We start from the raw sequence: 17269 nt of genomic DNA on the forward strand, positions 1-17269 counted from the left end.
ATGATCTATGGAGTGGATGGACAAAGAGGATATATTCCCCCCTTATATAACCAAGGTATCCACCTAAGTTCCTGAAATCAGTATATTTCATTATCATTAATCTTGCGCTTTAGAATATTGCTTTTTTACATCACCTCCCGAGAAAAGTATTTGCATAAAGTCTTCATAAATTTAGATCCACTTAAAACAATTTTGTAACAAATGCTCTACTCGTAAAAAAAAAAAAATTGTTTTATGTTTTTTGAAAAAAAAATCTCTTCTTCTCACCAAGGCTGCATTTATTTGGTCAAAATACAGTAAAAACAGTAATATTGTGCAATATTATTACAATTTATAAGAACTGTTTTCAATTTTAATACATTTTTGTATTTTAAAATAATGAATTTTCTGCATCATTGCCCCAGTCTTCAGTGTCACGTGATCCTTCAGAAATTATTGGTCAACTCCTGTTGTTTTTAAATGTGCTTTAGAAATAAAATGATTGATTGATTTTAATATGCCATTCATTTTTATATACTAAGGTGTAAGTTCATACAACAAATTGATTTAGTACATTTCAAACTAGTCAGTGTTCATTTGTATTTTTCCTTGTACAAATACAATAAATATTTTTTTTTAAATCTTTGTAATTTTATAATTAGTGAATTAAAGGCCCAAACATAACAACAACAACAACAACGACACACACAAAAAAACATAGGACCTTTAAACATACCTAAGTGTGGGAAAAAGATGAAAAGTGTCTGATTAATGCTTTTGTGCCACATCCAGCAACAATCATCAGCGAGTGTGAGAAACAAATGAAGAACTCTACAGAGATTCAGAGATGTCTAGAATCAAAGATGAATTATTTACCCACGATTAAACATGATTGCTCACAAAATAAAGCAACTTTGGACGCCTGCAATAGGTAAACACCTTTACCAATCTTTTTTTTTTTTAAGATCTAAATAATCTTGTGTTGACTTGGTTGTGTTCATGCTAATGATATAATTTTGCAGGAAGGAGAATGAAGAAATACACAGCATTATAGATATGACGGAGGAATTCTGGACCTACTATTTTAAGAACCTCGCTTTGACTGTGTTTAAGATGAACATCAAGACAAACGGTCGTGTACCAATCACCGCTCCAAAAGTAAGACTCTTCTCCCAAAAGTCTAAAAGACTATGTTATTTTATAAATACTTTCTTTAAGATGACGCTGACACTATACATGTTTTTATCTCATAGCCTTTGTAAGTGTTAATGATACAGAGAAATGACTTAATTCACTCCTTTTAATTTTAAGGTGTCTAATAAAACTCGAACAATACACATATGGATCCCAATGGAGCCTTTCCAGAATGTCTCCAAGGACCAGCAGAAAGTTGGAGTAGTAGCATATGATTCCAATGATCAGTTTAATGTAAGGTTTAACTTTGTTTTTCTGACTGTTTTATGGGACTATTAAACCTGTTGTTAACCCCTTCACTCTTTATCATATAACCTGTCTGTGGTTGTTTTCACAGCTGGATAATGATATAATGTCCGAAGTCATACGGATTGAAGTTCCTGGACGCGACATTGTGAATTTGACCAATCCACTTATAATACATTTCCCCGTCAATAATTACACAAATCACACAAACGTAAGCATACATTTTCAAATTTTCTTAAAATGGCCAAAACATTTTATTCATTTGTTAATTCTGTTTTTGTGTTGATATACATAGACAAGCTACATATATTCCTGTCAATACTATGATGAACAAGGTGAGTGGGAACTAAAGGGAAAATTGTCATCGTTAAGCTACATACCCTCGTGTCGTTATTAATCCATGTGCTGTTTTATTAATTCATTTATTTATTTATTGAAGAATCTTCATGCAATTCTTTTTCAACAGTTCAGAGTGTCAAGCTGCAAAAACAACAATAATTCTTTAAAAGTATCATAAATGTGGTCTATATGACTATATTCCAGTCAAACTGACTGGAAGTTATTACTCACTGAAAATTCTGCTGTGTGCTGTTCATTTTTAAATATCATTCATGCCCAAATGCATTCAAATATGGCACCTTTTAAGGCTGGTTCACACTATTACTATAATAATAGCTATTAGCACGCGCTGCAGTTATGTCGTCTCCTTGTGAAAAATGAGTAGCCTACACTTTGGCATACTTTTAAAAAGAGTAAATCATATATCTGAGAAGAATATACTTAAGTGCAAACTGAAAGTAATGCTTAAAACTTAATTGCTTTTCGTTTACAATTAAGTATTTTTGAGACACTTAAGTAGGACTTGAGTCCATCTTTATACAGTATGTAATTTCATAATTACTTTATGGTTAAATGTCCTGCTGAATATATACAGCAAATAAAAGTTGCAATTTAGTGCACTTAAAATATATTAAATGTAAGTGTAATATCAAAGAACACACTGCAGTTAAAATTATATCCAATCACTTCACTTGTGATTTAGTTAGTCAACACTTTAAAATAAGTGTATTTCTTTAAAGCATGACAAAAGATTATTAAAACATTATAATTTAAAATGTACTTATTTTGACATCATTGCAAAGTGAACTTTTTACAAGTGTTCATAAGTGTGTTAAGAAACATAGTCATGACAGTGTACACTTATGTGGCTTTTTGTTGCATTAAAATATGAATGAAAATAGTTTTTTTATAATATGCTTTCATGATTTGAGCTACAGTACAAGCACACTTTTTTCCACAAAGGTCTGGTGCATTCTTATTGGCTGCCAGTGTTTTAATAGTTAATCAGTTGGTAAAAAGTATCAACTTGTTATCATTATAGCTGTGGTGTGGACTTCCCTATTCCCTTCTTAGACTTCCCTAATTAGAACGATAATGAACAACTGGAACACATGAGCGTGAGCAAATTTGTGACATTTTAGTTTTGGGGTGAACTATCCCTTTAAAATTTGCACTAAACTGACATTTAAGCTTTGTATTATATTATATACTATTGTATTTGTTTTTTTTGTTTGTTTGTTTTTTTGTTTTTTTATAAATACTAAAATGTATTTACTTCACATGGAATATGTAGGAAACAGCACCTGGAGAACGGATGGCTGTAACACCACTCAGCTCAGCGATGATGTTGTGGAGTGCTCCTGTAATCACATGACCCCTTTTGCTGTGCTTCTAGTGAGTGCTGAGCCAATAAGAAATCATGCTGTGCTAATATTATTTGAATTTCATTGTTTTCATTTAAATGTTGTCCCTCCTTCACTCTGAATAGGTTGCCGTGAATAATATTGATGAACGGCAGTGGAAAATCTTGTCGTACATCAGCTACATAGGCTGCAGTCTGTCTGCGATCTTTTCTGCTTTCACTGTCTTGACGTTCATGTTCAACAGGTGCTGTTTCATTCACATTATACTTTACACTGATGTATGCATATAAACTCATCAAAGCCAAAGATGCATTTACAGTGGGTGCCAAACGTTTGAATATGCAACTTAAAATGCAAACAATACTAATAAAAAGTTTGGCATAATTACTTCTTTTTTGGGGGTGGGGGGGTGGGGGGGGTGTATCTTATGCTCACCAAGGCTGCATTTATTTAATGAAAAATACAGTAAAAACAGTAATATTGTGAAATGTTATTATAATTTAAAATAACTCTTTTCCTTTTAAATATATTTATAGTTGTAATTTATTCCTGTAATGCAAAGCTACATTTTTTGCATCATTACACCAGTCTTCAGTGTCACACGATCGTTCAGAAATCATTGTAATATTCTGATTTGGTGCTCAATTATAAAAAAAAATTTTTTTTATTATTACTATCAATGTTGAAATAGTTCCCTTTCGAAGTGGAACTGGCCCGGAAGCCAGCTTGGCAGTTTTTTTACGATCTGGCAGAGAGCGTGTTTTTAGCCCAGTCTTGTTCTGAGGAGCTAGACATGATAAGAGTTGAGATGGATATTGTGAGTCCGTATCCTACCTCAACCCCAAATATGAGAAGTTAGTTGATGTTTTGACCCGTGCCACAGCCACACTTAAAACAGATTAGTCGGCGGATAAGGAGGAATATGCTTTAGGTTGATTAGATCTAGATGATTCCACATGGGTCATACAATCTCAATTTTTCGAATTAGCTTCGTTTAAACAGGCGCAGGCGTATAATAATTTGGGTAAATGTATAAGCTAGATTTATGCCTATTTTTTCACATCTTCATGGACACCACAATGATTTCTCTCGTGTGGAATATTTTTCCTTGTAATTATGTATGGTTTGCAAAAATGGCAATTGCTGCGTCTGTGTGTAGAGTAGAGAAGCAAAGTGTATGCGCGTTGTGCACACGCTACATTATGGCCAAGCATGTGCCCTTAAAATAGCATCTGAATAACGTGCCACTGACTTTAGACTAGGTTTTTCCTGGTCTGTGGCAGAATTGTTTTCTGAAATTGCAAAAGAGCACCAGGGAAGTATTCTCCTCTTTTCGCTGAACCGCCCCCCAGGAGTGCAAGTTCATTCCCTAATTTAACAAAGTCTGTGGGGAGAAAAGGCTGCTGTGTGTCGGGTGCAAAATAGGAATGATGCATGCATCAGTGTACAAAGTCAATTGCGCTGGGTGCAAGATAGGGCCCTTAGAATTTAAAAGGGCTGAACACAGATATGTGAAGATCCCCAAGACTAAAGATGTGCTTGCGAGTTATCTCTTCTGGCTATCTCTCCACTCCATCCTCCTGGAAGGCTCCGGTCTTGCCATCGAAGCCCTCTCAGACTACATCTAGGCTCCTTGGCAAGGCATACGTGGCAACGGGCCAGGCCGGTGGTGCTTTGGACACCATGGCGTTGTTTCAAGCCTACCCAACGCATTCTCATCCCAAGTCGTCATATACTGACGCTTTTGACATTTCGTCTACATCGAACGCACATGGCACCCTTTAGCGTCAATATGAGATGCACAGAGCTTTGTTCGGTTATGGGTAGGTTTAGGTCTGGGGTAGGGTTAGGGTTAGACCGCTAGGAGGCGCCTTCTGGCCCATATCTATCTGCGTCTCATATTGATGCTAAAGGGTGCCATGTGCGTTCGATGTAGACGAAATGTCAAAAGCGTCAGTATATGACGACTTGGGATGAGATCGGGCTGGCCTTCCAGGCTGACCTGTTGATGGACCACGGCCAAGGCTTGGGAATGTCTCCAGATGCATTCCTGGAGCTCCGCCCTACTGCAGATCTTACCCTCCATCTCAAGGAGGAGGGAAAAGCATTTCTCCTTGATGCCCCGGATACTTTCCAGACTTTTTGGTACCGCCGTTGAGAGTTCAGGAAGGAAAAGGTTAAGTCAGTGGAGTTTGAGAAGTACATTTCTTGCTGCAGTCAGGGTCCTTCATCCCCATCTTCTGACCCTGTAGCCTGCCCTAGCTGGAGATAAACTCATGTGTGCTTGTCTGTGTGCTGTGTGAAGATTGCAGTATGTGAAAAAAAGAAAGATAAGGAAATTGGCTAGTAAACACAGTTTTCCTCCCTTCCCCTCTGAGGAGGGTTCAGGGTTGCAGCGAGCTGCTTTTGAGGAGATTAACAACAACAATATGTTTGTTTATGAGAAGAATAACTCTCCTCCCTCCTCAAAGGAGGAGGGTGTGGGGAACAGGAAATTTTATAATCTCCTCCCATTCCCCCAGTTGTGGCCTTTGGGCGGGCAGTATTGCTGTTTTTAGAGGAAGATCAATTCTCCACCCTCACCCACCGAAGAGGGAGTTGGGGTGCAGAGTGTTGTTACTAGAAAAGAATAAAGATAAGGGTTAGCCCCCTGATAATATATTTGGAAGTAGAGCTGACAGATGTTTGAGATGATTGTCTATGATAGTTATACTCTCTTCTATCACCTTCCTAGGTATCTGGGTATTAAGTGAGGTTACACTCCTTCCCATTGCAACGTTGTGCAGGTTGTTTCCACTCGCTGGCTAAATTTTTTGTTTCAGTGCCTAAGATTCTAGACTGTGTTTTGTCTCCAACAGGCACTGGTAGTTGGTATTGGCATCCCCATTGCGTCAGCTGGCATGGCATTGAGTTCCCTCGCATCAATGTGCTTCCCCATATAATCACATATGAATGAGCTGTACAGCAAGGAAAATGGGCATTACCGCTATTCGCGTCTCACTCCTTAATTTGTCTCCCCTCCGGTCTGGACCTGGAGGTGATAGTGTGGACATAGTGGGGGGACTATGTTAACATGTCTCCTAACGGTTCGTTAGGAGTAATGGGATAACAGAGCATAAGTGAACTTTGGAGGAAGAAGTGTTTGTATCACCACTGCCGTCCTTCTTTCTCTTTGGCCCCTCTAACTTGGAGGTAGGGTGTTGACAGGCTAGTGTCTACACACCCTTTTGATGATCGCTTCTCGAAAAAGCGCTTTCAGGCTTCCTGAAAGCACTTTCGCTATTTCTTCCTTAGACAGAGCAGGCAGTTGAGAGAGCACAGCTCTCTCTTGAGGCCTTTCCCAGTCCTTAAGGATGGGATACCTAACTCTATGCTCCCTTCAGTAAGGTTCCCCTTAGAACTGATGGCCGAGTAATTGAATGGTCAGGGTAGCAGTACTTTAGTCTGACTTCTTCCAATTGGGAATTGTTGGCAGTCACAGAGTAGCTGCAGTCTCCCTAGCTAGCTCTTCCCCCGGATCAGTTATGCAGGAAAGTATATGGAGGGTATTGAGCTGTGAATCCTTGCGCCTTAGCTTTTGGTCACTAGGTGAGTTGAATGGCAGCCTTTGGCAACAACTGAACTCGCTAGTTAATATCATAGCACAGTGACCAGGCATTTGTTTAGTATGGTGCAGTTGGTTTTGTGTTCCCACAGTGTCAACACCATGATCCAGCATCAAAGTTCCACTTCGAAAGGGAATCGGGTTTCCTGAGAAGGGGAACAAGGCACTGCATCATGGTGTTGATTGGTGTGTGTTCACACGAGTTTCAGTCACCAGTTCACGGAGAGCATTCCTATAGCATCAACACCAGGAGGCAGCGTCTCGTTCCACTTCTTAGAGAACCAGGTTACATACGTAACCTTGACGTTTTTGCTGCTTAGTATTTTTGTGGAAACCGTAAAAACATTTTATTTTAAGATTATTTGATAACTATAGTCAAAAACAACATTTATTTAAAATATAATTGGATAATGAATTATGGATTTTATTATGGATGTCCTTACTGTCACTTTTGATTAATTAAATGCATCCTTGCTGAACAAAAGTTTTTTTTTTTTTTACTTACCTCAAACTTTTCAGCCTTGATGAGCATAAGAGACTTCATTCAAAAACAATGTAACATAATTATACCACTGTTTTGACCTGTAGTGCACATGTTTCTCAGGAACGCAAGGGCAGAAGTGTCCAGCAGCATCCACGTGTCTCTGAGTGGCGCTCTGTTTCTCCTCAACATCAGCTTCATGCTCAGCGAATGGGCTGCCACACTGGGAATGGAAGGATTCTGCGTGTTTATCGCTGTGATGATACACTACAGCCTGCTGTCTTGTTTCACATGGATGGCTGTTGAAGCCTTGCACCTGTACCTTCTTCTCATCAGAGTGTTCAACATTTACATCAAGCACTACATGACCAAGTTGTCTCTGATCGGATGGGGTGAGTATAACAACATACAAAAACACAGCAGCCAAAGTCTCATAAGACAACTTTAACGTCAGTAAGTGTTCACAACCCATTTTACTTTCGTAATATAGGATACAGTATTTCAGAGTGAAATAGCGTATTTGATGGGAAAAGGTGTAGGACTTGATTTCGTCCACCGGGATGTTACCTATAGCCGTATTTCCACCGCAGGGATTAGGGTATAAATGAAGTTACCGGTAAATATTTCCCTCTCCCTGCTTGCAAGGTAGTACTTTTTCAAAGATTAGGAACTTTCAGGGGTGGGACTTGGGCACTGAACATGCTGATTGATTGAGTTCATGCCACATTTTAAGTGGTTGACTCCACGCAGCATTTTATTTCAGCCACCATTTTCTTACCACCATCTGTTGCGGTGGGTGAAGTAACAGTTGTTTGCTATTCGAATCAACAATGGAGTTTAAAAGATACGACTGATGGACCGACAACGAGGTTCAGGCTTTATTAAGTTTAAATTCAGAGGATGAAATCTAGCAGAAACTGTAAAGTAACGCGCAGTCCTACATCACCACCGGACTAATTTGCCTAATCTTCACGGTACTTTAGACCGCGGTGGAAACACAGACAGCAACAGGTCTGGGGAAAATGTTCCTGGGAAATAAGTTCCTGGGACAAATCGTTCTGGGTAATTTCCATGGAAATGCGGCTTATGAGAATAGCGGTGTAACGAATTCACTGGAGGCAAGTTGAGATGAGGACCCAAACACAAATTTAATTATCAGACATAAAACAAACACAAAACAAAAGCATGACCAGGCATGGAAAACTCTAAACTAAAACAGGAACACAAAACCAAGACTAGAAAACAAGAATCCGGATCTGGGATATAGAACAAACAATACTTGACAAGGACACAGGGCAAACATGAGGGCCTAAATAAATACATAGACTAATTACAAGACAAGGAACACCTGTGAACAATGATCAGACGATTAACCAATGACAAGAAACATGGTAGGATCACATGACAAACAGGGAATCACATGACAAGACACAGAAACATGTCAATGACAAGAAACAAAACCCAAACTGTGACAAGCGGAGGTGATTGGAAGAAAAGGATAGAAAAAGGGATTTGTGACAACAGATGAATACACTCTAAACAATGCTGGGTTGTTTCAACCTCTGGGTCAAATACAGACAAATCATACTCTTGGGTTTAAAATTACAATGTAAAAATTTAAATCAATAATTGGATTTGTCCATATTTCAAACATGGGTTGAAACAACCCAGCATTTTTAGAGTGTAGAAATGTAATTTAAGAGACAGAATTGAATTACATTATAATAAAAATCCATCCATCCATCTTCTTCCGCTTATCCGGGGCCGGGTCGCGGGGGCAGCAGTCTAAGCAGACATTCTAATAAACATTAAAATATTTATTTGATGAAAGATTGAGCTTAATATAGGAATAACGTACACAGATTATTCATGAATTTTAAAACCAGGAATTTGTGCTACAAATGTAAATATGCTCAATTTTTTATTTGAAGTTATCCATACTTTAACCTAATAGACCTGATAAGGAAATTTCGAACTAACATTGCCGTAGACCTTGAAAGCTTTGGAGCACTTAAGTTTGGTCTGTTCTTAAAGAAGACACTCCCACATTATTGTTGACCTGAAAAATGTATAAAAGCGAAATGGAAAAAAAGTTATAGATAAGTTTATGAAATTGTAATATGTACTGCACTACATTTTTTATACTTTTATATAACTATATTTTTTCAAGTTGTGTTCCAAATTTTAGCATATCTCTGCAATAGCTAAATGACATCCAGCTCCCCCTCTCTGATTGCAATGGGTGGAGCTTGACCTAGTTATGTTTAGGTTTAGGGTGTGGCTTGACCTTCAAGCTCCACCCATTTCACCTAGAGAGGACGAGCTGGATGTCAAGCTCCACCCACTGGCTTTGCAGTGAGCATGCCTCACAAAAAGTGAGATTTTGATTGGGTGCAAGTACCAAACTTTTCCACTAGATGACCTCCAAGCTCCATTAGCGTTCCATATAAGGAAACAACTATTTTCCTATATGGTTTGAGACGTACTTTGGTTCACATCTTTCTTTATGTAGTGTTTCTTTAGATTAACATTTTTTTTAGAAACAAAATTAAACATTTATTCCTACTGGTTTCTAAATAGGTTTCTACTGATCTTTGCATGATTTTTACATGTGCATCATCTTATAATAATGGTTTGAACTTGTCTTGTGATGTGTACTCGTCACAAATGTATGTCTATCAAAAGCTTTCCAATGGCATACAGTTTGTTAAGGTTAGTAAGGTTTATGACTGTTAACAGGTTAAGTAGAACAAAGTAAGCACAAAAAACTAGAGACAGTCAGTTGTATAAACATAGCCATTGTGTTAAGACAGTGTCTGAAGATCTTGTATGTATGGTATGACCCACTATCAGTTAGTCGAGGGGCAGTCATTCTTACTTTTCAATATAAAATTAGGCCAATCTACGTTTTTATGTAACTGATTTCAAAAAGTTATGAACAATATTAAAGAAAAAAAAAACTATGTCTAACTTGTAAGACTAGTCTTAGCGGTTTATGCAACCGACCCTATGACTATAATACTAGAAACATACAAACCTGCAATCTTTTCCTCTTGACAGGAATCCCTGCAGCTGTTGTTGGAAGTTTGCTGACAATTCAAATCACTAGTCCTCTCTATGGCACTAGCACTTTGACATTAACAAATTCAAATGCAACAAATGCAACAAATGCAGTGTAAGTACTCGCTTTATAACTTAATCTTTTCATTTTTAAGTCAAGTCAAGTCAAGTCAAGTCAAGTTTATTTGTATAGCGCTTTTCACAATACAGATTGTATCAAAGCAGCTTCACAGTATTAAATTTAAATAATACAACAAAGTTTGTTTCAAGAGGAATTTATTGATTGATAAAATTAAATTAAATATCCCCAAAATATCCCCAACTGAGCAAGCCAAAGGCAACAGTGGCAAGGAACCGAAAAACTCCATCAAGTGACCTAATGGTGTCCTAAAACTCCATCAGGTGACCTAATGGAGAAAAAAAACCTTGGGAGAACCCAGGCTCAGTCGGGGGCCAGTTCTCCTCTGGCATTTATGAGCTAGAGGCCGGATTGTAGTTTGAACTGTGGGATTATATGAATGCCTGGCTGAAGAGATGCGACTTTAATCTAGTTTTTTTTAGCTTGCTTTTAGCTCTTTTTTTAACTTTAGCATTGTTTATTGTATGCTGTACAGTTGCTGGATCAAAGTGCCTCTCGTCCTGTATGGCGTGAATCTTTCCTACTTCACCGTCATATTCCTGTTCAACTTAGTAGTTCTACTCAAAGTGTCCAGACAGATCTTTAAGCTAAAGCAAGTGGAGAAAAAGAAGCATATGATACCAGTGAAGGACGTGGGAACAGTACTGGGCCTCATGTGTCTGCTGGGAACAACATGGGGTTTGGGGTTTCTTGGCTCTGGATATACCAACTACATTATACTCTACCTGTTCTGCATTTCAAATACAATGCAAGGTAGGTTTACTCTTAATCATAAGCTATGTTTCCATCCACCAATATGTTAATGCGATTTTTGGAATATTGCATAGAAAAAGCTGGAAAGAAAGACCAAGATGTGCATAAATTCACATAAGTGCTCTCAGTCGAGGCATAAAATGTTTTATCCATAAAGAAGCATAAACTATGATGGAAACACATTTACTGAAGAAATCTCTTGATGCGCAACAAAAAAACTCATGTGACTTTGCCTCAACAGAGGATGTGATTGGATAACTGGACTAACCAGTGGACCAATCGCATTGCGTTTGTTGCGCTCTGAGGTGCAAGTCATTTACATTTGATGTCTGAAAAAAGAGGCACAGTGTCTTCCCGAATTGCAGCAACTTCCATTTTTATTACAGATATTTTGCGCCAGTTTCCCAGGAAGTGATGATTTTGTTCTCTTGAACACATGAAATGGAAACGGTGCTTTATTCACAAATGTTTTATGCGATATTCCAATTTTGTGCAGAAGTTAAATTCGCAACTTTGGATGGAAATATAGCTATAGAACCATAGAGGAGGTAAAAAAAGAGATATGTCTGATTGTTGTAAAATGTAAATGTTTTCTAATAATACAGTTGCCTTCATCTTTATTTTTTGGCAGGGGCTTCTATCTTTCTGTGGATGTGTCTGACAATGAGGCCAAACAAACAGAAAGCAGCTCATACCAAGTCTTTATCCACTGTGGACACCTTCACCATTGAGAAACAGAAGGAATAGCCCATGCCTAACATTTACCAAATGCAATCCTACAACCAAAATGTCTAATCTCAATAAAATAGCATGAGTTTTTTTAAGGCTACATGGCATAAAAAAATTTGGGATAGTTTTCTTTATTTTATTTTTTTATTATTATTAATTTTTTATTTGGTGCCACTAGAGGCACAAATATCCCACACTCTGTCTGTGTCTGAAATCTCCTCTACACCCTTGTACAGTGAACTATTTCAATGGGAGATAACCCTTTGGTGTTTGAAACCATAGTGGACATTATTGAGTACACTCATTTAATCCCATAATGCACCACAGGAATACACTCAATTGTTAGAGAATCCCCATAATGTGCTGTGAAGGCCCCAATACACTTCAAATAATATGTATAATTGCGTAATAAGTGGGTGTGGCTCTGAGCCTTCTCATTCATTCACTCACTTGGTCCATCTAGGCAAAGAAGACAACAGTAGTTGTAGGTATAGGTTATTCATGAATACACCAGAGTGCCTTTTATTGATTATAATTAAAATTCTGATTCAAGAAATAAAGAGAATATTCGATTACATTTGCTCAGCCATTTCAAACTTCTTTTCACTCCCCTTTTTTTAAATAGACAATAACGTTTTGTTAACATCACAGCTCGGCGAGAGCCGTTGAGATCGGTAAAGCCACAGTTTACTCCTAATCTCTGACCGTTTCTCTTCCTGATCTCCTCCATATCGCTTTAAAGCCACAACTTCATTGTCTATTTATAATGTAGGGGACGGGAAGCTTTAGATTCTAGAAAGCATTTGATTGGACATAAAATCTGACCAGAAGCTGAAGTGCAGAGTGATGTCATCAAAATCATTGATCCGTATTGGCTGAAGTGAGAGACTGTAAGTTCTGAAGGCTGTGGGCGGGGCCTATGGTGCAATGATGTAGAACTATTCGTCGATGTCTTGCTCTGGAGAAAGTCATATGCAAATATATTTTCCCATGTGACGTCACAGATCCCGCAATATCAAAAGGAGCGGGTGACGTGTCAAGCTCTGAAACTTGCAGGATGTTTCAATGGTACAAATACCTCTTATATGTCAAAAGATCAAGACAAATATGATTTCTCATTTCATGAACCCTTGAATTGTGTTTTTCTCTCTTTATTTGACCTTTTATAGTTATAGTTTTATAATTATATAGAGTATTTTATCATATTGATATTGTGTGAAATTGTATTGTCAATGTTAGCGTTTGTACAATTGTATAGAATGAGAGTATATGAGGTGATTATTTATATATATATATATATATATATATATATATATATATATATATATATATATATACTGTATATAGGGGTGAATTCAGGTTAAAATAGGACACTTTTCCCAGTCATCTCAATAGCAAAAAGTGTCTCAATCAACCTGAATTTATATATATAAGAAGAAAGAAATCAGGGGTTGGGAACTATGCTTTTTAAAACGGCAAACAAGAAATTACTTTTCAAAATTCTTGAAGAAATGATTCTTGTACTTTAGAGAAGTTTCGCTATTCATTTTATGGATGTGGGTGGCGAGTGTTTCCTTTGTACTGATCATAGTAAATTAAGGTAATTAATTTTTTCTTATACTGTACATTTATTGCAACTGCATATTTCATTGACCGTTTCATTTAAAAACAATGACTTGTGATTATTTTTTTTTTTAAATGTAAATGCTCTGTTTTTTAATTCACATTTAGCAATAAAACTACAAGTCTAAAAAGTCCATGTGTGGGATTGCTGAGTGTATTAGCAATGCAAAAATATTGACAGTACATTTTAACAGCTATGACTCTGCTGAATGCATAAAATTACAAAACTACAACATTGTGTTCAGATTCCACATTTTGTTAAGTTGCAGCCCTATGCTAAAATGCTTTTAATAATTTTTTGTTTTAATACACTCCACACCATATTATGGGGAATGGAGAGTAGATTGATGTTGAAAACAAATTAAAGCATTATAGCTACTGTGCGTGATGTTAGCCAGTATACCAATTTAAAGGCTTATCAGGAAAATGAACAGCCCTATCATATATTTAAATGCCAAAACACCAACATGGAAACAGTCATGAGAAAGATGGTGTATTTCCTTATTAAAGCTGTTACAATGCAAATTATATTATTTTTCTGTCATTATGTTGCAGATCATCATATCACTTGGCCCAGTGGCAAGTAGACGGTGCAACCCTTTTTAGTGCACTTTAGTTGCAGAGTACACAAGCAGCCATATCATCCATATCATCAGCCATATCAGCCACATCATCCATATATCATCAGCTATGTCACCCCACAAGTACAAGCAGCAAACTTAATTTGAGAATAGGCCTATGCCTTAAAGACATTTACTAAAGTTGACCGCCAAACGATCACAAATAATTACAGAGCGCATTGATGCAAAAATACATACCTATAGGTAAAACAATTTTTTACTCAGTTTGAAATAAAATTTAAAAAGATTCCTGGAATTATTGGAATTAACTGATTCCTGTCAGTTATTGGCTGAGGCGCTTCAGATCTGCCAGTTATTGGCTGAGGCACTTCAGATCTGCCAGTTATTGGCTGAGGCGCTTCAGATCTGTCAGTTATTGGCTGAGGCGCTTCAGACCTGTCAGTTATTGGCTGAGGCGCTTCAGATCTGTCTGTTATTGGCTGAGGCGCTTCAGACCTGTCTGTTATTGGCTGAGGCACTTCAGATCTGCCAGTTATTGGCTGAGGCGCTTCATATCTGTCTGTTATTGGCTGAGGTGCTTCAGATCTGCCAGTTATTGGCTGAGGCACTTCAGATCTGCCAGTTATTGGCTGAGGCGCTTCAGATCTGTCAGTTATTGGCTGAGGCACTTCAGATCTGCCAGTTATTGGCTGAGGCGCTTCAGATCTGTCAGTTATTGGCTGAGGCGCTTCAGACCTGTCAGTTATTGGCTGAGGCGCTTCAGATCTGTCTGTTATTGGCTGAGGCGCTTCAGACCTGTCTGTTATTGGCTGAGGCACTTCAGATCTGCCAGTTATTGGCTGAGGCGCTTCATATCTGTCTGTTATTGGCTGAGGTGCTTCAGCCTGTCTGTTATTGGCTGAGGCGCTTCAGACCTGCCAGTTATTGGCTGAGGCGCTTCAGATCTGTCAGTTATTGGCTGAGGCGCTTCAGACCTGTCTGTTATTGGCTGAGGCGCTTCAGATCTGCCAGTTATTGGCTGAGGCGCTTCAGATCTGTCTGTTATTGGCTGAGGCGCTTCAGACCTGTCAGTTATTGGCTGAGGTGCTTCAGCCTGTCTGTTATTGGCTGAGGTACTTCAGATCTGCCAGTTATTGGCTGAGGCGCTTCAGACCGGTCTGTTATTGGCTGAGGCGCTTCAGATCTACCAGTTATTGGCTGAGGCACTTCAGACTTGCCAGTTATTGGCTGAGGCGCTTCAGATCTGTCACTTATTGGCTGAGGCACTTCAGATCTGCCAGTTATTGCCTGAGGCGCTTCAGATCTGCCAGTTATTGGCTGAGGCGCTTCAGATCGGTCAGTTATTGGCTGAGGCGCTTCAGATCTGCCAGTTATTGGCTAAGGCGCTTCAGATCTGTCAGTTATTGGCTGAGGCACTTCAGACCTGTCTGTTATTGGCTGAGGCGCTTCAGACCTGTCTGTTATTGGCTGAGGCGCTTCAGACCTGTCTGTTATTGGCTGAGGCGCTTCAGATTACCCGTCCAATGTAAATAAAGATAAGAAAATATTCGCTTACGAGGATAAGTCAGATCATTGGCAGAGGTAATTTTACACCAATGAGGACATATTTATGAATAAAGACATTGATTTTAGCTAATAAAGACACTCTACTTACTATAAGTAACTTTGTAGCTACATGTCAACTAACTGTCATTAGAGTATACAGTAGTAGACTGTCTGCTTAATATTTGCTAACACTTTATTTTGTTGGTCCCCCAACATATATTCTACTGGCTACAAGTAACATGGCAACTACAAGTCAACTTATTCTACTAACCCGAACCCTAACACCTAACAATAACCTAACAGTCTACTGACAGTCTAGTCTACTAATACTCTAATGAGAGTTAGTTGACATGTAGTTGCAAAGTTACTTATAGTTAGTAGAATGTCTAAAGTGGAATATCAAAATAAAGTGGAACCTAAAATACTTAAAAAATTACACAATGTACCTTTAAGTATTGTGGTAGTCCGCCATGTTTCTCACTGAAACACCCCCAACTCGTAAAGATCGGGGCTTAAAGAGCTTAAAGAAAATCCCGAGCTTCCCTCTCGTATTTACGACATTGTGGTGGCGTTCATGTGCGTTCAACTCATAAACACGATCTTTACGAGATGACTCGAACGCACCATTAACCCCCGGGTTATCATGGTTCAAAACTCCACTATTAAGCCCAGGTAAAGGAACAGTTCTCACTTATAATTCAGAAGTGCGGTTTGCACCTGAGTTATGAAACCCTGCTCTGGAACAGGGTTAGCACCACTTTTGCAGTCCCTAACGTGTACAATGTGAATTAAAGCAGTGTTATACTATATACTATACGTTTACCTCAGGTTTTGATTATCTTAAGTGTGAAAAGCCCTTTATCATGACAGAACTAGTACAATGACGTCTCTGTCTCAGACAGCACACACTGGCCGCTCACAGTCTGTGCACTAAATATGTAATTCTCATTGCATACAAAACTGGAAAGTACATAAAACAAAGAGCAAACTTCCTCAAATGGCACATATGAACTAAATAAATCATTAATTGCTTATATGCAAGTCTGACAGTCTTCCTGTCTGAGTGGGTGTTTCCTAACCAGAATAATCTGCAGTACGCAAGCAGTCTAGTCAAGTCAAGTCAAGTCACCTTTATTTATATAGCGCTTTTTACAATACAGATTGTATCAAAGTTGTAGTCTAGTTGATAGAGAGTCAAGAGACTACTGAACAATCCCCACCAGTAATGCACAGACTGAGAGCCGGTCTGGTGAAAACACAAACAAATATCCAGAGTAGCGGAAGCAGTGGAAAGTCCCTGTGCTGGACAGTGTTTTTATTTTTAATAAGTGTGTAACATCTCAAGCTCCATCAAGAGGTGAGTCAGTTTTTGCTCAAGATCTTGTATTGTCAATGCAAGAGTCCAGAACTCTGTAAAGTCTCCTCCAGCACATCCCAAAGACTTTCAATGAGTTTAAGCTCTGGCCAATTCATGTGTGAAAATAATTATTCATGCTCCTCACAACCATTCTTTCACAGTTTGAGCCTGATGAATCTTGACATTGTCATCCTGGAATATAGCCATGATGTGTCTTCATACATGGTTGTTTAAGAAATGAAAATCTACGCACTCCATCAATTAGGGTCAGAAGA

At 38.3% G+C, this 17269-nt stretch overlaps 1 protein-coding gene across 1 annotated transcript; it reads left to right on the top strand.

The window, feature by feature from the left end:
* On the top strand, positions 1 to 13909 carry LOC309492972 (adhesion G-protein coupled receptor G5; the record flags this gene model as incomplete). The annotated part of the gene is made up of 12 exons (XM_082162001.1): positions 1 to 55; positions 772 to 910; positions 1002 to 1137; positions 1291 to 1407; positions 1511 to 1630; positions 1715 to 1754; positions 3053 to 3153; positions 3248 to 3366; positions 7331 to 7599; positions 10268 to 10382; positions 10882 to 11159; positions 11791 to 13909. The coding sequence occupies 12 exons, from the start codon at positions 1 to 3 to the stop codon at positions 11904 to 11906; spliced, it is 1605 nt and encodes a 534-aa protein (XP_082018127.1). The 3' UTR covers positions 11907 to 13909.
* Between the last annotated feature and the right edge of the window lie 3360 nt (positions 13910 to 17269).

This window comes from Leuciscus leuciscus, assembly GCF_965113295.1.
Source record: "Leuciscus leuciscus genome assembly, chromosome: 2".
Lineage (NCBI taxonomy): Eukaryota > Metazoa > Chordata > Actinopteri > Cypriniformes > Leuciscidae > Leuciscus > Leuciscus leuciscus.